The sequence below is a fragment of the Tripterygium wilfordii genome, chromosome 12 (assembly GCF_013401445.1).
Source record: "Tripterygium wilfordii isolate XIE 37 chromosome 12, ASM1340144v1, whole genome shotgun sequence".
Classification (NCBI taxonomy): Eukaryota; Viridiplantae; Streptophyta; class Magnoliopsida; order Celastrales; family Celastraceae; genus Tripterygium; species Tripterygium wilfordii.
The window spans coordinates 11,055,224-11,077,158 of record NC_052243.1 but is presented as its reverse complement, the minus strand read 5'-3'; the positions used below and the strand labels follow the sequence as shown (position 1 = coordinate 11,077,158).

Sequence of the window (21,935 nt, the reverse complement as noted above, 5' to 3'; positions counted from 1 at the left end):
TGACAGAAGAAGAAGAAGTTTTCTCACTTATGAAGCTGCTACCAAGGCTCTCCTTATATAGGAGGCTTAGCAGCAAAAACCCAGAAAGGCAATTTGACCAAGCAAGGTTGCAACCACCAGCCCATATCTTGGGCTGTTGCAACTGCTCTGGTTGACCAGGTAAAGATGCAACCAGTCATGGGCTGGGCTTGAACAGTCCATAGTCAATGCATTTGGGCCTTTCTTATGGGCTTGTAACAAAGTGCAAAAATGTAAGAAATTATTGGGCTAAGTTTGCGAAGGGCCTGATCCGCACGCACGCTCGCCTCGCCTCGCCACGCCCGATCGACCGGCCGAGCTCGACGGGCGGCGCGCGTGTGTGTTGTAGTCCAAGTTCATAATGTGGAGCCTCTCACTCCTACAAAAGCTTAGGTGCCCTTGAGCACAAAGTCTTACTACAACACTTGGGCTTATAAACAACACATCCACATGGTATTTTTCCAATGTGGGATTCTCATACACACACTTATTGCACTATGTCCACCATGCTCATCATGGTCACTTTGGAGTCTTTTTACATTCAACCAATAAATGATTTGGTCACACTAATTGCTCCAATTTATTGTCCTTATAACAAGGATCAATTGCCCATAACTTTCATTCAATAATTATTATTGAGCTTTCAATTAATAATGGTCAAACTATAGTTGACGCTCATTTTCCAACATCTATAACATAAGACCATGTCCGGTTAAGTTCAAAAATATGGGTGGAATTGGTCCAACCAGTGGGTCGGATCGATTTTGATAACACTAAATTTATTACATCTTGATTGTGAGTCATGTTTTCATCGCGACTTTGGGCCAATCCTAAAAAATCATGTTTATTATAATCTAGACATAAGTGGGTAAGCTAACGATGGTTTGATTTAGCGATAAAGAATCTTGTATAGTAGGTTTAGGGATTTAGGGTGAAGAAGAGAGAAACCTCCTTCCAAAACATCAAGCAAGTAGAACATTCAACTTGTTGATTGCATAAAATATTGATGGCCCCTATAGATTTTGGTACACTTTCTTGATGTGACTATTGTTTATTGAGATTGATTGTGAAGTCTACGAAAGTTCTACGATCTATGGATGTGTATTGTTGCATAAAGTTAGATTGTCAATGGTTGACAATCTCCATAAAAAGCATAGTGAATTAAATACTCCTCCGTCCCATTTTCTTATTCCTTCTTTCTATTTTGAGCTGTCGTAAAACTAGTGTAATTTTTTTTTCATTAATTAACAATTTTGTTGTTGTATTTCAAAATTACCCTTGTAACTTTAATTACCCTTGTTTTAAGAAAAAAAATATCACCATGAAATAAAGGGCAAATTTGGAATAATATGGTTATTTTGTGTACTTGAATTGCATTAAATGATGTCCCCTTAAAAAGTTGGATTTTTAAAGGATGACAAACAAATTGGAACGGAGGGAGTAAAAAACAATCAGAGAAATTACATCACAGTTTCTTCTAGACGAAATGTAAAATTAAATTAAAGGTGATTAATTAGGTAGTATTAAACACAGAATTCTTGAATACTTTTATATGTTTGACACACAGACTTGACTTTTTCTTGAAAGGAAATATGCATATATATATATATATAAAAACTTTTAAACACCCCTAAGTTTAATGTAGTTTCATAAACACCCCTGCGTATAACCAAAGACCACGCCGAAAATCTTTATTGGTTTCTCCACTTGGATTCTGTACTGACGAAGTTCCTGATGAAAAGTGACTTTGTCTCCAACTTGAAGGTTGTTTGCTCGAACAAAAGCAACCCAATTCCTTGAGAGAATTGGCTTCAAGTGATTTTTCTTGCTAACCAAACAACGAAAGCTCCACAGCTTGCCATTTGCATCAATGGCTTGTAGATTCATCCCACGACGATTCACAACCAAGCTGGATGGCAGAGATTTTAGACTCTTTGTAGGAATCAAGAGTCTCTTCTCTAAGTCGGTAATTGTTAGCAACTTTGAGAATAAGATTGTCATTTCCACACAAGGGTTTCAAAGATTGGTGAATGTAACAGCCTTTTATAGGGAAACTCATGGGCTGCCGCCAATGTCATTACTGTTTATCCAAAAGTAAGCTTTAATGATACCACGATGCATGCCATTGTCAACCCAAATTAGTCAAATATTATTAATATTTGTAATTTTCAAGACCTTTTGCTTCCGCCAGTTCCTCGAAGTTTTGCATACTTCCACGTTAAAAAACCTACGTCACAAGACATGCTTGACATCCTTAAATAAACCGGGCAAGCCTCAACCATTGGTTAGCATCTTTGTCAGGTAATGAGTGGGTTGTTTCTAAAAGGTACAAGAATGGAGAAATTTCTTAGATTTATATGTGTGGCAGATTATCTAAAGTTGAAGGGTATATCTGCGTGTAGCATGCATGAGAGCGTATAACCCAAGTCGCTTGGATGACCATCTGTGTATTGGACTTGAATGAGCCGGAAATTATCTACATCTATTCTACACACATGAGTCTAGAGACACAAAGTCAAGTTGGTTTGGTTTGACTCTATAACAACCCTTTAGTTCTTGTTTTAATGAACAAAATTCATGGAGGCACCAGCATTAATCCATGTTAAAATTTTCACGGAAGTTTATAAGAATTCATGTTCCATTTTGAGGGAATTAAGACGAGGGCTATAGTAGAGAGAGAGAGAGAGAAGGTTTAATGGATTGGGGTAACGAGAATGTCTTAGGGTGAGCCAAGACTAACTTGGTTTTTGTGAACCCTAATTTTGTGGAAAAGTGAAATGGGTTTGGGATGAGCTAGATTGATTGAGGGAATGAGATATTAAATGCAATTCTACTCTTTGTGCTTAGCACATACTTGGAGAATCCCAATGGGCCAAGAAATTCATCATTCATTCCACTCACCAACTGGGCCAGAAGCCCGTTTCCAAATTCAGAAACATGGGCTCTATTTGATAGATCTTATTAATTGTTAAAATAAATTAGTTTATAAACTGTGAAAATTTTATTTTTTGCTTCTATTTTCTTTTTTAATTTCTTATAAACATTTATAAGTACGAGTATAAATATTAAATATGTAAGTACAAGTGTCATTTATTAATAAATTTAATTAAATTATAATTTATAAAATATTTATATAAATAAAATAAAAATTATTATCTAAAAAAATTATAACATTACATTTTATGATACGTTATTTCATTTGTAATTTTTTGATTTTATTATAAATATCAATTTTTAAATTTAAACTCTTGCAAGACCGATGTATCCATAGTGAACAGGTAAACCCAAAAAAGACAATATTATATGGTGTGTTTGGGGTGGGAATTTCAACAATAAAATGTCAATTAAGACAATCGATAAAAGACCTCATCCAAACAATGCCTAAAGCGTGCATGTGCTGGGCCTTATATGGGCAGAACAATCAATTGTTAATTTTTCATATATGATATGGTATCTATGTATATATGGATTGTTAATTAAGTTTGGATCCTATATATTTTTAATTAATAACCTGCCAAATTAATCAGGATACTTAGTTATATACATAAATATATAAATGTACTAATGTGTGGCCTCCTCTAAATTCTTAATTTAGTGCTCACTAGCTCTCTCCCTCCTCATTTGTATTTATTTCTCAGATCAACAATGGCTGCTCAACCAGACATTACTCGCCTGACCCGAGTAGTTAAATATCTACTTGAAAGCAAGAGGTGCGTGGATTTATTTTTATTTATTTATTCTACTAACGAAAAAATACCAATTTCTTTAATTTTCTTAAGCCACATTTAATCTGAATTTATTTTTATCTAATGTAGTGAGGAGGCATGTCTCGAGGTGAATGCTTCAATTACTTCAATTTATATACGTATTTATGTCTATATGTTAATTAATTTTTCATTAATGTTTATGTTTTTTTGTAAAAAATATAAAATAGGAAATTTCGGGACTATCGAACCAAGAGTTTCAGGTGGTCCGCTCAATGTTAGTTCTCCACCTTCTAGCACATTTTTTTAAGAATCCCAGTAAATAGGATCTCAATCATCTCAGTAAATGGCTTTGTCTTTTGATTGATGTAAGTGTAGGAGCGTACAAAACCTGATGAATTAAATCTGAGAATGACATATCATTTACTGGGATGACTGGATAGGGTTCCCTCCTTTTCATTTATGCTACTAAGAATAATTTTCATATTTATGTTTTCATATTCTAATTGTTCAATGTTCTTCTTTTTTTCCTCGTTTGACAAATAATATTTCTCCACATATATGACGTTTTGAGGTGGGATATGCATATCTTTATAGGGTGGAGGTGGGTACAAATTTAATTATGTTAAAAAATTAATAGAAATATTTTTGTCTATATATTTTTAATATATTTATACTTTGTTTTCGTTTAACAGATTGCAATTGACACAATGCAGTCAGAACTGATTCAAATTGAAGGGCAACAAAGGTTGTTTCTTCTAGCCTTTGAAACATTCATGAATTTTCTTTGCCAAAATTCATTGTGGATTGAATTAGGGTTTATCAAGACTATTTCATAACCTATTTACAATATCACCTCTCTCCCTCTCTCTCTCTGCACTGCAGGAATAATGTTGCTCCGTCCAATGAGGGATCGTCGGGAGACAGACAGACTCCCAACCCCAGAAACTCTTTAAGCTAGTCAAGCAAAGCTCTCCCATGTCATTTACACAAACAAGTCTGGTGGTGGTGAATAATCTTTGCATAAATGCCAGAGCAATGTATGGTTATACCATTCCTATAGGCTATAACTACTCCGGCACCGTCTTTTGCGCCGCGATAAAATACCAGTAGCATGCTGTCTTCCTCCCATTTTAACACTCTCGACATCTTACAAATTACAAGCACTTGAACTGGAACATGAAAAATTCTAAGGACACTGCATTTGTCACCTCAAGAGCAAGAAAGAAAATGATTGCTCAAGGAAATGTTGGTTCTTTAATGGCATTAAACATAAACCGACGAGAAAGGAGAAAAGACAATGCTGAATGCCCTGTGCATTCTTTGGCTAACAATCCAAACAACAAAGACCTGCATAATCCGAAAGTTCATAAAACTAATTTACGGACTAAATGCCCAACAAACTTTGTTCTCCAAAATGACACACCATAACCAGATCCCAAGTAATGTAATCAAAAAACGCACCTGACTAAAGAAGACCCAACATATCACCCCTCCGATTCCGACTCAGCATTCTCAAGCCATTCAACAAAGGGCTCAATATTCTTCCATATGGGGGAGTCTTTATTGCCACCTACTCGGCCCTTCTTATTCCACTCCAATATAAACTCCTCCTCCAACACATCATTGTCATACAGTACTTTCAGAGCCAGACCAACCTCCTTCACTGCCTCAGGGCTCGCCTTGGTGCAGAAGGACTCAATAGCATGCAGTAGAACCATCTGCGATCCATCTTGAGTCGCTGCTGCTAGGTAGTTCTTCTTTTTCCCCACTTCTTTGGCAAATCCTTTCTTAACACCCTCAAAGAGCTGCAAATAAGGCATCTATGACTTTCTGCTGAGTACCAGAGCGGGAACCCAAAAAGGATTTGAGCTGGCTAGGCGACGATCCTCTTTTCAGGAATCCATTAATCTCATCCAGGAGAGATTTACAGGTTTGGGCACTCTTCGTACCATTCTCACGCCCATTGTTCTCGTGTTCTGGAGATTTTTTTACTGACATTTGCTTCTCTTCACTGGTCGACAGCATTACCATATCTGCAGTAACAGCACTCAACTGCTCCTGTATGCGTTGCTTAGCTGCTTCCAGTGAAGTATCTGTTTGCCACTGGATATCATCGCCATCTTCATTGTCCGCAAAAACTAGGCCATCCTCGTCTGCCTTTCTGTGAGCAGGGGAGTGATCCTCATCAGAGACATTACCTTTCTTCTTGGTTAATCCACCTTTAGCAACATCCTTCGAACTAGCAGATGAACCTTTCTTCTTTTCCTCTTTTTTTAGCTTCTTTTGCTCCTCATCAGCAACCTCACCTTCCTTCATCCGTTCCTTCGCAGCTTTCCTCAATGCTTTTTTGTCCTTCAATTTCTTCTGCTCAGGTGGATTCTTTAGTATAAATGCTGTGAGCTTGTCCCTCATGTCAACGTCAGAAAGAAAACCACAAGCAGCACATTTTAGGGTTATCATCTGTGTCTTTGTGATAACTACCTCAGTTTCAGGATTCCCACAACCATAGCACTGAACATATTTTTTGATGAAGTTTTCAAGAAGTCCTGCAAGCTTAGTCGTTTCATGAGCGCCATTTACCAGTGAAGTTCCAGTCTTCTCATCAAATTTTGATTGAGCACCAAGTTCACAACCAAAATATTTTGTGGTGTACGAAGCGGGTCTAGCCAAGGCCTTTGCAATCTCAACATTGTTAACGATATTAGTCTTGATGCCATTTCCTCTACCTTCAATCTTGGTAATCATTTTCGGCATCTTATACCTATAAAAGGCATCATCGCGATTGGAAGCACCAATATTTTGCAAAGCCATCCTCAAATTTGAAAGATGCAACAATTAGGTGCAGAAATCAAAAGCTGTATTATATCTTGCAACAAGAGATCCTCCTTTAGTGAATAAGTTTCTTTCAAGAGAGGAAGGTCGCATAAAACGACAACCAAAACGGTGCTTATTATAACTCTCCGGTAACCCAAGACTCATGCAGACAACTTTGTCAGAAAAGCCCCTTTTCCTAGATTTAGGACAATATTCCCCAAGCAACCCAATTGGCAACAAAAGAAGAGAGGCTTGTTCAGACATAAAAGAAGCTTCTTCAAACTTGAAGAACTCCACTTTAGCAAATTGCAGGTATAGCTAGTAGACAACACTGCCAATCCCTACAAGAAAAAAAACCTGAGTTGTGTGTCGCATAAACAAATCCAAAGACACTGATACACAATAATGGAACCCATTTATTATGCATACATCTAAATGTGTATGTGTGGAGGTTGCGACACTATCACTAATTGTTCTTCCACTGAAAATCATCTCAAGTAATGTTGAATAAACTGGAAAATATTCATAGTTTTCTCATGGGATCAAATTATTACATGTATAGTGATAGCTGATATATTTCTCCCACATGTTAGCTTCTGATTCATAATTAACTACTTGTTCACAGGTTAGTATTTTTACTATCCAGGCAAAAGCCGCAGAATATAAGAAAAGAAATTTCAATAAACCAGTGGACAACAGCTCAAACTGCAAAAAAACACCCATACATGACAAATAAGAGTTACTAAAATAAACCACAAATCCCGGGTTGCAACAAGCATAGACATTATCATTATTCCTATACACATTTTAGATGTCTAATAATATATATCCACCTTCAAGCCAAACATTGAAAACATTCTATCCAATGTACAAACAATTTTGAAGAAAAATTAGTCAACAAAGATAAAAACAGAAAGAGAACCTGAGTGCATGAAGAATAAAAGATTTAATGAAAAAAATCTTTACCACACAATAAAAGACCGGTAACTAGCAGGCAGAAAGCGCAATAGAATCCTGCAATATTGATATCCACTTCGACTATTTCATATTCATTTTTTAGTTAATACTCCTAAATTGACCAAATTTACAAATAAAAAATGAAAAGGAGCCTTCTCCTCATCAGCTAACAAGAGTGTGAGCCTAAATTCTCACAATTGCCTGGGACATCCACGTTCCCTGGCTCCATATCAGCAATTCCAGTTCAACCACATCATTATATCTATAAGACCAAAAAAAACTCAAAGAACATGAAGAGTTTGTGAGCGTGTTTGGATATCCCATAACGTAAGAGGAAAATTGTTGTACAAACACAAGTATATTGGCGTGAAAGGGATGGAAATACAATGCATTCTTTCCCAGCAACAGATCCAGGATGTTGCATAATTTACAATAGAATGAAAACAGAAAACCAATTTGACTTTCTACTACAGTCAAAAGTCCACTAACCTTCAAAAACACCCTTTAGAAAAAAATTTCCAATCAAATTGAACATTCCTAACATCCAACTACTGAATCACCATAGTTAAGCATCAACAAATGACTACTTTCTAACTACTCTACAAGTGGAGCACTCAATCAGGCTCGCATCTCCAGAATAAAAATCTTACATAGCTTAGGTAATTAAAACGCAGAGACTTGCATATCTCAACAAAGCAATTGGATTGTCAATCCATCAAGCACGATACAAGCTTCTAAATGGTTGTGGATGCTGGTCCAAGCTTTCCTACAACCTCAATAAGAAATAACTACAATATACAACCTCCAAATCCATCTATTTAAACAAAACTCTTAACCACAATCCAACCTAGATCAACTATTCTGACTTTAACCCTCAAGTTCTCTGAATCCATAGACTAATCAGTAATCATATTCATACAAGAAAACAAAACCTGGCCGAAAATAATCTTATATCGATCAAAAATTAGAGATTCAGTACCGGATTGAAGACACAATCAAAATTCTCAACGAAAACATAGAACACATAACACAAAAAAGCAACCAGGGAATGAATCGATGACTGCAATCGAGATCTGATTGAGAAAAAACACAAAAACAACAGAAAATTATACCTGGAGAGATGAGAGCCTTCGGGCACTGCTGTGCGTATGGAATGTTGTGGAGGAGGCAGAATGACCAAATCCGATTTATATCCTGCAAATGAGAGAAAATCAACGCGAGTGATAGATGGAGGTTAGGGCAAACTCAGCCAAATAAATTTTTTAAAATTACTTTTCTCGTCCCTTCGGATAACATTTGAAATTATTTTTCTCGCTTTTTTGGTGTTTGGTCGTCAATGTTACAGAATTTTTGACGAAAGAAAAAAAAATCGTAACCAAATAGCTAACCCTCCATGATGTTTGTTCTTTGCTTAAAAAATCTCGCGGAGGATCTTTGATTTTTTCTGTGACATGGATGGATAATTTTGTAAGCTTGCCAAAAGGAAATTCGTTAGTAGAATCAAAACGTTAGGCCAGAAATGCCCTGCAGCTCAGAGGGTTTTTACTCAAGATTCTATACTTTTCACCTTTGCGTCTCCCTACCTTACTTGAAGATCAAAATTACTCCATTCTATGAGCGGCGAAAACCAGATTCACACAATCAAACCAACAAGTCTCAGTACAAGTGACTGACCATAAAACCAACAAGTCTCAATACAAGCAACCGACCAAAAAACAACAAAACAACCAATAACACCATGCTTTGGGCTACACACCCAGACAAGGACCAAAGAGTCCATTATTTAGAAAATGAACTGTAAATCCACACACAACACAAACCTTATCCTTTAAACAAGTAGTAAAACATGATCCAAAGAAGACACAATAGACCACAAACGCGCCCTCCCAAAATCACTCCTCCTCTGATTCAGACTCGGCACTCTGGAGCCATTCAATGAAGGGTACGATATTCTTCCATATGGGGGAGTTTTTGTTGCCACCTGCAAGGCCCTTCTTGTACCACTCCAGTATAAACTCCTCTTCCAACACATCACTGTCATAGAGTACTTTCAATGACAGACCAACCTCCTTCGCTGCCTCGGGATTTGCCTTTGTGTAGAACGACTCAAAAGCATGCAACAGAATCGACTGTGATCCATCTTGAGTTGCTGCTGCCAGGTACTTCTTCTTTAACCCCACCTCTTTGGCAAATCCTTTCTTAACATCCTCAAAGAGGGCTACAAACAATGCATCCATGATTTCCTGCTGAGTGCCAGAGAGCGAACCCAAAAAGGATTTAAGCTGTTTCACCGGGGAACTTGTTTTAAGAAATTCCTTAATCTCGCAAACAAGCAATTCAAAGGTATTAGCATTATTGACACCATTCTCATGCCCCTTGTTCTCATGTTCTGAAGATTTCTTCACCGATGACTTCTTCTCTTCGCTGGTTGATAGCATAACCATATCTGCAGTAACAGCACTCAACTGCTCCTGTATGCGTTGCCTAGCTGCTTCTAATGAAGTGTCTGTTTGCCATTCAACACCATCGTCGTCACCATTGTCAAAAGCCACTCGATCATTCTCATCAGCCTGGCTGTGAGCAGGGGAGTGATCCTCATCAGAGCCACTACTTTTCTTCTTGGTTGATCCACCTTTAGCAGCATCCTTTGAACTAGCAGATGAACCTTTCTTCTTAACTTCCTTTTTGAGCTTCTTTTGCTCCTCATCAGCAACCTCACCTTCCTTGAGTCGTTCTTTCTCAGCTTTCCTCAATGCCTTTTTGTCCTTTGATTTCTTCTGCTCAGGAGGATTCTTGAGTATAAATGTTGTGAGCTTGTCCCTCATGTCAACGTCAGAAAGAAAACCACAAGCAGCACATTTTAGAGTTATCATCTGTGTCTTCGTGATAACTATTTCAGTTTCAGGGTTCCCACAACCATAGCACTGAACATATTTTTTGATGAAGTTTTCAAGAAGCCCTGCAAGCTTAGCCGTTTCATGAGCACCATTTACCAGTGAAGTTCCAGTCTTCTCGTCAAATTTTGATTGAGCACCCAGCTCACAACCAAAATATTTTGTGGTGTACGAAGCAGGTCTAGCCAAGGCCTTCGCAATCTCGACATTGTTAACAATATTAGTCTTGATGCCATTTCCTCTACCTTCAATCTTGGTAATCATTCTTGGCATCTTATACCTATAGAAGGCATCATCACGGTTGGAGGCACCAATATTCTGCAAAGCCATCTTGTTTTGTGTAAGCTTCCAAGGAAATTGATCAGAAGAAGCAAAAATCAGCAGTTGTATTGCCTCTTGCAACAAGAAATCCTCCTGTACTGGACAAGTTCCTTTCAAATGGAGAACGCAGCATAAAAGAACCAAAACTGTGGATGTTGTGGTCCTCAAATAACCCAAGATGCATGCAGAGAACGTTATCCAAGGAATGTATGTTCTTTTTTCTGGACGTAGGACAATAATCCCCAAGTAATCCAATTGATGACAAAAAGAGGGAAGCCCGTTCAGACATAAAAGAAGCTTCAAACTTGATGCTCTCCACTTTGGCAATTTGCAGACAGAGCAGACTAAACTGCTAACTTCCTGGAAGAAGTTACAAGAGTTGCTTTCCAACTTTAGCAGAACTAAAAATGTCACAAAATATAATGGGCACCGTTATTAGTTATATTAAACCTATAAGCTTAAACCATATAATGATTTACTATACCATTGCCTACATTATCAAATTACATACAAAACCACAATTTTCAAGCAAGAAGATAGAAGGGTTATTTCCAACTTTGGCCAAACTCAAAATATAACCAAAAATATAAGCACTGATATTAGTTGTGTTTCACCAGTAAATTTTTGAAAGGCTCATCAACCCTATACCAGGATACAGTAGCACAAATTTCCCCTATCCAAAATACAGTCAGGGAGTGCAAAACAAAAGGACTTTAAAAAAAAAACATGAAGATGGCTTTGACCCAATATACAACCAATCATTAGAGACTAGAGAGATGATCACCAAATGACAAGATACTATAAGAGTAACATATCTCAAATCCAAAATTGCAACTAATAAAGCGGCCAATATTAGTTTATGATTACATTACATGCTAACACAGAATTTTATATTTTTACATCTATACTGAATTATTAAGATTTCAATTTCTAAGTAAGTACAAAAGGAAGATGAACCATTTAAATTGAAAGATATGCCAATACAGAATACTATCTTTACAGGGTACAACATATACCACTTAACAGACATAAAAGCCAAAAATAATCTCATGACATATGATCACAACAAAAATGGATATTCTCACCTCTACTGACTACTCTCAATTGGGGAAAAAATATCCACACATAATTTAACAACAGCACAGCAACACGACGGTTAAATATCAATATCATAGGTATAAATATTTTAATGGCTTGGTCCCTGATTTCTCTTCAACAAAACATATATCTCATCAGCCAACAATACCAAGATGTATAAACACATTTAAAGCCTCGGCAAATCAAGGCACCAACTACAAAAATATCACAAAGACGTGTAATATAAAGGCAGACATACTCATTCACCTAACAACTGCTCTGTCGATTCCCAAGCATATCAAACTACAAGTCATAGTTTTAACTAGTTTTACTAAACTGCAGCTTATAGTTTTAGCTTCCCTAACCCCTAAATCTCGAAAAGAATCACCGATAATTGCTCCAAAACGCCATTCGACTATAGGACTCCCTCAACTGATTCAAATTCAGATCTAAATCAAACACACCGACAACAAAATAACTCGGTAACAACAAAAATCTCAAACAGATATGTAAGTTTAGAGATCTACAAGACAAGAAGGTTAAAAGTCAAGCTACCATCGAACAGAAACAAATACTTTATCAAACGCGAACGCAACAAAGCATCGGCATAAACAACTAAGAATCCAAGAAAAATAAATCAAAAGAACGAACCGATGATCAAAGATTCAAATCAAGTGAGAGAAGAGAAAAAGACTCAAGAATTATACCTCTCGGCGATGAAAACAGGAGCTATGCGTCTGCGTGTGGAGCGTAGGGTAGCGGATGTGAGAACGATGCTTGAGATCGACCACGGGCAAACACGGTTTATATAGGGCAAACTGATGTACGAATACGAATTTTCAAGGGATTTTTGGTTAGGGCAAACTCAGCATCACAAATATTTAGTTATTTTTCTGAACCGACTTATCGCTTTGTCGCACGAAATTCCGATTTTGCCCACCATTTGTCTCGTTTTAAATTTTAATACATTTTTTTCTTTTCTCTTTATTCTTTTGTTTTTAATTGTTGCATTTATTTATTTCATCTACAATACTAGTTTTCTTTTTGCCTTGTTTTGTTGGTTAAGGGTTGCTTGATTACCGATTGATCGGTCCCTAAGTGGCCCTTCCCTATAATTGATGGACCATAAGTCATAGTTATTACTCTATCCCTTTCATAACATTTACTAACTTTAAGTTGCAAATTTATCTGTTAAATTTGATATAACTTGATTTTCGCCATACTTTTCGATTATTTTATGAGTTTCGATCGAGGCATGGGGTCGGGCTGCCCATGTTCAATGTAATTTAAGGGCCGTGCCTAGGCTCTCGAGTAAAATGATGATCTTTACCCAAGTCATTAGTTGGAATGATAATGATAGTATGTATCATGATGATGATTAGTGTTCGAATCTCCCCTATCCTGTAATCCCGTTCAAAAAACAAAACAGACAATTGGCAATAAGAGCACTTTAGACAACTTAATTGTAAAAAGGTTATGGACATTTTTAAAATTGTAAAAAAGTACAATTTAAGGGTAATTTGGTCATCTGACTTAAGATATTTTTTAGTTTATACCTACAATACCCTCCTCCTCCTTCTTCTTCTTCTTCTTCTCCCTCCAACTATCCAACTTCCTCTCTTTCTCTCATTCTTCTCTACTAAAAGTTATCTCCTTCTTTCTCTTCTTCTTCTTCTTCTTCTTCTTCTTATTCTCGATCTGAATTTGTTTTTCGTTGCCTTCTTCTCCGTTTTTGGTCGAGTTTCTCCTCTCTTCATCGCCTTCTTCGTCGTTGCTCAATCTGGACTGCGTCGAGTTGCTCTGCCTTGTTTTTGACAGATCTGGACGATGCTTCGTTGTTCAATCTGGGTTGTGCTTTGTTTTTTTGCAGACTGAACTCTGGTTCGTTTTTTACAGAGATGTATCACTATAGTATCACCATAGTATCACCAACACCAAAAAATCACTAAAATGATACAATGAAACTAGTATGCATACTTCATCTTCCTAATTACTTTTCCTTTCTTGATTTTCTTTTCTTGGTTACCTCTCTTATTCTTTTTGAAAAAACATTTACAAGTGCAGAGATGTATCACTATAGTATCACCAACACCAAAAATTCATTAAAATGATGTAATTGAACCAATGTGCATACTTCTTCTTCCTAATCACTTTTCCTTTCTTGGTTTTCTTTTCTTGGTTTGTACATCTCTTGCTCGTTTTGGAAAAACATTTACAGCTGCAGAGATGTATCACTATAGTATCACCAACACCAAAAATCCACTAAAATGACATAATTGAACTAGAAAGACATGTAATGCAATCAAATTTACATTCTAACATTTATATCATCATTTTATAAGCAAAAGATATAAATTGAACACTAAATTGGATCTTCTATTTAAAAGTATCACTATTGTATCACAATTCGTGGAGAGAGAAAATCAAATTTGAGGTTATTTTGGTAAAAGATGATCCCAGTTTACTTTTTTAAAAGGATGTTTTAGTGACTGCACTTTTTTACAATTAAGTATAATCTGATGTACCGGCCTCCAAAAGTACCAAAACAAAATCAGTTGACCCACATTATTCACTTGGGCATGGCCATGGGCCCACACTATTCTTGAGCTTCGCAGGCCACTGGGCCTATGATCGCCTTTAATACTGATCTACATTAATCCCGCTTTACTATTGTCTCTTTCACGCCTTATATTTTAAGTTCAGTCTTTACAGTTTACACGCCCAAATTGCTTTGGGCCAACTCGAATCCGAATGATTAGAAGGCCCAGCTAGAAAGCCTAATTCATTGGAGTCCAGTTTCATTAGATTCAAAGCCCAAAGGAAGCCCAGCCCATCTTCAGCAAATTGAAAAAAGATTAGGGTTGTTATTGGTACGGTTACCGTTACCAAACACGGAATATCGTTACCATACCAATTCTTTCGGTAACTCAAAAAATGTTACCGTTACCGTTACCGGAAGAGCCGGTATACCGATCAATCGGTAATGGTAAGTCGGTAATTGGTAAATTTACCAATTCTTAAAACCTATTTAAAAAAGAGAAGAAAAAAAATGCATCAAGTAGCATTGTGCTTAATAGTCATTGCATAAGACTACAACACTTTCATATTGCCTACAATACCAATAATAAAAATGATAGATTAATGAGAATGATCATTGTGTTACATGTGAATAAGAGAAAATACTTATCAATCGGAGAAAAAAAGAAAGGAGAATTCACATAACATTATTCTAACAATCTATAACGAAAAATCTTTCATTTCATTAATTTCTAATATTTTTAGTATCCGAAGTGTTTTAAACTCCATAGCAGGAAAGCTAAAAGAAACAAGATAAATAAAGATAAAAGACCATAATGGAAAGGGAGAAAAAAGCATGTAATCAATATCAACAAAGCATTTCGTTATGTAACAAACGCTGCTTTAAAGTTAATGAAATTGCTACGAGTGATATATAAATGATAACCCTAAAAATAATCAATGGTCTAGATTAAATTAGATCAATCTAATGGTCATAATTAAATAAAACTAAAACTAAAAATAATATTAATATATATTTAATATATATGTCGGTAATCGGGAAATTTATCGGTTTTGAACTTTGCTTATCGTTACCGTTACCGAACAATTGGTAACGGTATACCAATCTTTTGCTATTTTCGGTAACCAATTCGTCAACAATGATATATCAATGGATAATTTACCATATCAGTAACAGTCCTAAAAAAGATGACTCGTTAGTCATGACGGCCATGACTAATGACCAAAAAAACATGGTTGATGTGTGACTTTTCGTGTAGGAAATTCAATCTCTTTACGAGCTTTGAATTTGTCAAGTAGTAGACTTTGAAACCTAATTAGTCTTTATAGACAACAATTGTTTTGGAGAGCGACTCATATGACGACCTCTCACTAACGGTTCTCTTGATCGAGTGATATTTATTGTCACTATTTCGCTATTGGACGGTCTGCACTAATCATACGTTGCGAGAAAAAAACTTCTGTACTAATTTTCTTGTTAATTTAGGAGTATACTTTGGTGATTCACTAACCGTTTTTGGACTTCTCCTCCTAGCATCAAGTTGTATTTGTTTGCTAGTACTCGTAGTTTGATGTCAGGTCCTCCGATGCACCGAAAAGATATATGGTACTATAGTGCAAGTTAAATAAGAGAATGTTAATAGAGATTTATTAGATATTATAAGTATTTATTAATCTAATATGATAATAATAATAAATAAATAAAAAAGCCCTGCCAATACTATCTAGTATTGACTATTGAGAACTCACCATAGCAGTAATATTACAAAAATATATCATTAATAAATTTGATACTCACGATAATTGTACCCGAATAAGAAATAGTTAAAGATTAATATTTACTTATTTTATTTTAAATAAATAAAAATAGGTACAAAGAAAATAATTTGTGAGTCAGATATTGTCAACTGGAAGAATGGGCCAGGCCCAAGCGAAAGGGCCCATGGTGATGCGCACAAGTCCTTACGGATTCCAACCAACATATGGCGTGACTGCCGGGAGAGGTAGACCAAAAGCACGAATTCGTAGAAGTTAGACGGTCCAACGCGCGTAAACTATTCACAAAAATCAAACCTTTCCACTCTTATAAATTCCTCTCTTCAAATCTCTCCTCTCCCAGTTCCGTCACGATCTGCTCGCTCGCTCTCTCTCTCTGTTTCACTCGCCGACGATGAAGGGCCGAGGAGGCAGTGCCAAAATCTCTACCAAGTGGATCCCATTTTTCTGCGTCTCTTTCTTCGTTCTCGGACTTCTCTTCTCCAACAGGTTAAGATTTCTTTAACTTCATTTCTGCTCTTAAATTCTAATTAATTTTTAGATTTATTCAGCAAACCCGAGTTTAGGGTTCATTTAACAATTTTTTGTATCAATTGGTGCCGATCTTGGCGTGAGTTTCATTGTTTCGTGGATATTGATGCAGAATATTGGTACTACCCGAATCCAACGGCCAGCTCATGTCCCAGCGGCGACGTGAGCAAGAGCTACAAATCGTATCCGAGGATTGCAACACCAAGAGTGTATTTCTCTGAACTTAGTCTTACTGCCGTTCTTGATAGTCTCTTTTTTTTTCCTCGTCCGTTTTGTTTGTTTGGATTTTCTCTTATTAATTTTGTTGTTCGATCATATTTTAGAAGTATTCGCCTGACAATGATTTAATGGAGGAAGTTCACCAAACCCACAAAGCAATTCAGTGAGTGCGAATCCGGTTCCTCGTTTTTATCACTTTTGTGAAGCAATTGGACTGTTAGATAATGTGTGTCACTTCTGTTAACTTTTTGGAGGCTTGACAGATTGCTAGACAAGACAGTTTCCACGCTTCAAAAGGAGCTTCCGGCAAGTCGGAGTTCTCAGGACATGTATCGCTTGGAAGGCACGGTTTTGTCTCGTGAGGGGCCACCCAGGCAGAAAGTCTTTGTAGTTATTGGAATTAACACTGCTTTTAGTAGTAGGAAGAGGCGTGACTCTGTAAGGGAGACTTGGATGCCTCAAGGTTTCTCACTCTCTTGCTCTCTGAGTGAATTTTTATGTTGATCTAGTTGTTTTGTCTATAATTTTGTTTGATTTGATTTGTGATGTTTGGTTGGATTTAATCAGGGGAAAAGCTTCTCCAACTCGAGCGTGAGAAGGGGATTGTTATCCGTTTCATGATTGGCCACAGGTAAAATGCTTATACTTCAATCATGCATTTAATGGGCTATATTGTATACTTGAATAAAAAAGGAAAAGACTGGGTAGAGATTTTAGAAGTGGCTGGTAACCGGTTCTTTTGCATTTTCGTGTGTAGCAAAATAATGTGTGGTTCTTGTTATGTCAGTAAAATATTATTGGATTCAAGGGGCAACTGTAAGCCATTGATGGTCAGTTTCAAGTAATTGAGTTGTTCTGGTTTATCAGTTGTGCATCGGTTTTAATTATAGCACACTTATCGACAAGAGTAGATACTGACCCCAAGAGGTGGCTTGTATTCCTTTGCATGTGTACCATCACTCTGAAGTCTGAACATATACACAAGTGTATATGAAGCATCCTTGGGAAAAACTCGCATGCTAGTCTTCTTTGATTATGCTATTTTGTCATCCTTCATATGAAATTGGGAAGAGACAAAGGGTGCATTCTTTGTCTGCTCATAATTATTGTGCCTGTTTGGTGGAAAGAAATCTATATGTAGTGCCCGAAAACATATCCTTATGAGATGTATCTTTGGGCTGTATAATCGTGGGTCATTTAAAAGATTTTGACAAGGTAAATTAAGGTTTGATGAATAATATTGATTTTAATCTTAGTGATTTTTAGCTTGTGGAAGAATTCAAAACCTTTTTACCTGTTTGAAATCCTAAGGAGTAGCAACCACTAGGCCAAGAGCTCCTTGATTGCTGATAGTTGATGTTTTCTAGTTTGTCTTCCATGCTCTAATGTGTGCAAACATTACTTTTTTTTGTTCTCTTCTAACACTTTTTAACAAGGAAAGACAACCTATTTGTTTTATTTAAGATGTTGAGTCTATTTGTTGAAAGCATGTTGGGCAGTAAATTAAGGTTTTTCATACGGTTCTGGATTTCTAGTTTGTCCTCCATTATGTGCATGAGTGACCTGTTTTGTTTCTTGTCTACTACTTTTTAACATGAAAATTGACCTATTTGTTTTCTTATCCATATTGCAAACTTGATGTTCAAAAAGTCCAAATATGAACTAAGTTGTTGATTGCTAAAAGCATGTTGTAGGCTCAATGCTCCGTCAACTGTAATTCATAAATGAAAGCATTGGAGATTTTGAAACTAAAAACTTTATTCGAAGCTTTTGCAGCTAAATTTGATATTATGACCTTTTTTGCAATGACTGTTATAGTGTTGTGTAAGATGTCTTTTGCCTTCAAAGTCATAAAGCTTTGTTGCTGTTAATTATCACAATAAATCATATTTAATCTTGCAGACTATCTGATACATGTTGAAGTAAATTATAGTAAGAGGCAGCAAGAAAAATGATCATATTGTCTTCCAGAAACATTTTTTTGGCTAAAGAGAAACCTTTATACTACCATTCTGCCGCTATTTGGGTCGAATTGGTAGTGAATTAGCAATGCTGCCATTGCCGTGGCATATCATAATTGGCAAATTGCTATTTTTAGTACATCTATAAATTGATACGCACTGCATCTCATTTGTATTAGTATTGCAGTTATATTGGACATTGGAAGACAATGTAACAGCATAATGTGGCTCTGTTTTATGTAATAAGGAACTGATCTAAGTGATATTTAATTTTCAGTGCAACTTCAAACAGCATTTTGGATAAGGCTATTGATTCTGAAGATGCTCAGCACAAGGACTTTCTTAGACTGGTAAGAAGTAAACATATAAACATAAGCATGATGTGCCAGCATATATAGAATTCTAGGAGATTCTGCAAGTTACTAAGCCTATTTCTTATGTTATCTTGTAGGAGCATGTTGAGGGATACCATGAATTGTCTGCAAAAACAAAAACTTTCTTCTCCACTGCAGTTGAAAAATGGGATGCTGATTTCTATGTCAAAGTGGATGATGATGTTCATGTAAATCTGGGAATGCTAGCTGCTACTCTTTCCCATCACCGTTCAAAGCCAAGGGTTTACATTGGGTGCATGAAATCTGGACCTGTTCTTTCCCTAAAGTATTTTTTCTGCTGCTATTAGCTTACAAAACATTACCTCTCCATTATCTCGCGTGGAATTCTATATTTTAACCTCAAATTCCTCTATAGGAACGTCAAGTATCATGAACCAGAGTATTGGAAATTTGGTGAGGAGGGGAACAAATACTTCCGACATGCAACTGGCCAGATATATGCGATCTCAAAGGATCTTGCCACTTACATCTCCATCAACCAGTAAGAAATGGAATTTTCTCTTGATTTGCATTGCTTAATTTACCGTATTGTGATTTGTGACTCACAAGCTATGATAATGACTTAATGAGGATCCGAGTCTCCAATTCTCTAGATTGCGTTATTTAGGATCTATCTGTTCAGTTGGAAACATTTTCTGTGTGCTTATTGTGCCAAAATTTTTGAGCACCACTTTCGGTTTGGTTTTGAAAGTTGGAAACAGTCACAATTATAAAGTCCAATTTACCTTTGGAAGTATTTCAAAGTACTTGGCGGAAACTTCGAATTTATCATTTCCGGACAGAAAGTTTGGTTGTTAAACGGCAATTGAATTTCTAAGGCATGTTTTGTTTCTATTGTAGGCCCATATTGCACAAATATGCTAATGAAGATGTGTCGCTTGGTTCTTGGTTTATTGGCCTTGAGGTTGAGCACATCGATGACCGCAATATGTGCTGTGGGACTCCTCCAGGTATTGCTCTGACAACAGAGATATATCTTTGATTTCTTATGGTTCGGAGATAAAACTACAGTTAAGCTACTTTTGCTTCTGTTTTGATTCCTTCATCTGTGCACCATGGCCCCTCTGGCTCCCTACCTCTCTCTTTCTTTCTCTTTCTCTCTCTCTCCTGTCTCTTGTTTAATAAATTTACTTTCACATATCACAAGAAAAAAAGGAAACATCATCCACTTCGAGACATTGCACTACATATGGCCCTCCAATGAAGAGATTATTAATGTGGGAACACCACTTGCTTTGGTATTTCTTTATCTTTCATTAGGTTCCCCCTTTTCATTTCTACCTGAAGATTTCCATTGCATCTAAATAAACTTTTACTTAAAACTTTATTCATAATGCCCTGGCTCTTCCTAGGCATGCATATCTGGTTGGACAATTGATGTGTCATGGGAAATGGGAGTGCAGATGGAAATTCTATCAGTTTCTTTCTTTTAGCAAAGAGATTTCTTCAATTCCCAACGTTTTTTCTTCTTTCACTTGATATCTTACACTCTACCATCTCAGATTGTGAGTGGAAGGCACAGGCTGGTAATGTATGTGTTGCATCATTTGATTGGAGCTGTAGTGGAATCTGCAAGTCAGTAGAGAAGATCAAATATGTCCATGAAAGATGTGGGGAAGGTGATGGAGCTGTTTGGAGTGCTCTGTTTTAAGAATTAATTCGGACGATACTAGTGGCTAGAAAACGGTAGCAAAGCTAATCATTTTCTGTTAACAAGAAAGTGAGGTGGTTTTATCTTCTTTCACTTAATATCTTACACTCCACCATCTCAAATTGCGAGTGCAAGGCGCAGACTCGTAATGTATGTGTTGTATCGTTTGATTAGAGCTGTAGTGGAATCTGCAAGTCGGTAGAGAAGATCAATATGTCCGTGAAAGATGTGGGGAAATTGATGGAGCTGTTTGGAGTGCTCTGTTTTAAGAATTAACTGGGACGGTGTTCGTGGCTAGAGAACGGTAGAGAAGCTAATCATATTCTGTCAACAAGAAAGTGAGGTGATTGAAGATTGAGATTGAGGCAGAATTGACCATAGATATGATACAGGTCAAATATGTTGCCTCTATAACTTGCACTGCTGTGACTACATGGTGGCTGCTTATACCGACTGATAGCCGGTGACTACATGGTGGCTGCTCATATGGACTGACAGTTGGGAGTCACTTTTTGGAGGTCTCAAACATTATTCTATTACGAATAAGATATTTACACTTCTTTGTTGTAACTTTAATCTCCGAATAGGAGTTGAATGTAGTTTCAGATATAGGCACTGATCACAACTCTTCGCATGCAGATGCTGTTGTAAGTGTAATCTGTAAGAACTGGTGGTGGCTTCTTTGAATTAGTCATACTTATTAAGTTATTTATAGCTGTTTTGACACTTGAATCCATAGTAAAGGATCGCCTTATCTTTATGTGGAATCGACAAAGATGTGTTCTCTCTCTTTCATTTTCTTCCCTTGTTTTCCATGTCTTCTTCTCAATTTTTTCACCATTTTAATGCCCGACAAACTAACAAAGTACTAATGATAGCACAGTACGGTTGAGATAACAAAGTACATGAATGCTATCCGAAAGGTGCGGCCCACAACACAATCTAGGTAGTATGATAGTTCATTCCCTATTATAAATTGCACATTGTTCCCAGCATAAGCATATTCATGGGTTTCCCGTCCAAGACAAGCTTTGTCATTTTTAGGGGTCAAAATGATAGGGTTTAATCAATTTTTT

At 36.6% G+C, this 21,935-nt stretch overlaps 2 protein-coding genes and 1 pseudogene across 7 annotated transcripts; 1 reads left to right on the top strand and 2 right to left on the bottom strand.

Moving 5' to 3' along the window:
* Positions 1 to 4,925: 4,925 nt before the first annotated feature.
* Positions 4,926 to 8,762, bottom strand: LOC120011559 (annotated as a pseudogene).
* A 348-nt stretch (positions 8,763 to 9,110) lies between these two features.
* On the bottom strand, positions 9,111 to 12,651 carry LOC120011558 (eukaryotic translation initiation factor 5-like). 3 transcript variants are annotated; one of them, XM_038862702.1, is made up of 2 exons: positions 12,496 to 12,651; positions 9,111 to 11,071 (listed from the first exon to the last, which is right to left on the bottom strand). In XM_038862702.1, the coding sequence occupies exon 2, from the start codon at positions 10,718 to 10,720 to the stop codon at positions 9,389 to 9,391; it is 1,332 nt and encodes a 443-aa protein (XP_038718630.1). In that variant the 5' UTR covers positions 10,721 to 11,071; positions 12,496 to 12,651; the 3' UTR covers positions 9,111 to 9,388. The 3 variants fall into 3 exon arrangements, with proteins under 3 accessions (XP_038718630.1, XP_038718631.1, XP_038718632.1); XM_038862703.1 differs by having other exon boundaries at positions 9,111 to 11,112; positions 12,496 to 12,647; XM_038862704.1 differs by having other exon boundaries at positions 9,111 to 11,101; positions 12,496 to 12,647.
* A 3,774-nt stretch (positions 12,652 to 16,425) lies between these two features.
* Positions 16,426 to 21,626, top strand: LOC120011163 (beta-1,3-galactosyltransferase 7-like). Of its 4 annotated transcripts, none has more exons than XM_038862233.1 (10): positions 16,426 to 16,591; positions 16,746 to 16,842; positions 16,960 to 17,015; positions 17,116 to 17,315; positions 17,420 to 17,483; positions 19,091 to 19,163; positions 19,265 to 19,473; positions 19,564 to 19,689; positions 20,049 to 20,158; positions 20,711 to 21,626. In XM_038862233.1, the coding sequence occupies exons 1-10, from the start codon at positions 16,497 to 16,499 to the stop codon at positions 20,857 to 20,859; spliced, it is 1,179 nt and encodes a 392-aa protein (XP_038718161.1). In that variant the 5' UTR covers positions 16,426 to 16,496; the 3' UTR covers positions 20,860 to 21,626. The 4 variants fall into 4 exon arrangements, with proteins under 4 accessions (XP_038718161.1, XP_038718159.1, XP_038718160.1 ...); XM_038862231.1 differs by having other exon boundaries at positions 17,107 to 17,315; XM_038862232.1 differs by having other exon boundaries at positions 16,957 to 17,015.
* The last annotated feature ends 309 nt before the right edge of the window (positions 21,627 to 21,935 follow it).

What these genes read in the sequence shown, in the direction of transcription:
- LOC120011558 (XM_038862702.1), bottom strand. Translation starts at nt 10,720, where the DNA reads ATGGCTTTGCAGAATATTGGTGCCTCCAACCGTGATGATGCCTTCTAT.
- LOC120011163 (XM_038862230.1), top strand. Translation starts at nt 16,497, where the DNA reads ATGAAGGGCCGAGGAGGCAGTGCCAAAATCTCTACCAAGTGGATCCCA. An exon ending in GGACTTCTCTTCTCCAACAG is followed by an intron (nt 16,592 to 16,745) that starts GTTAAGATTTCT and finishes ATATTGATGCAG; the next exon opens with AATATTGGTACTACCCGAAT. An exon ending in AGGATTGCAACACCAAGAGT is followed by an intron (nt 16,843 to 16,956) that starts GTATTTCTCTGA and finishes ATCATATTTTAG; the next exon opens with AAGTATTCGCCTGACAATGA.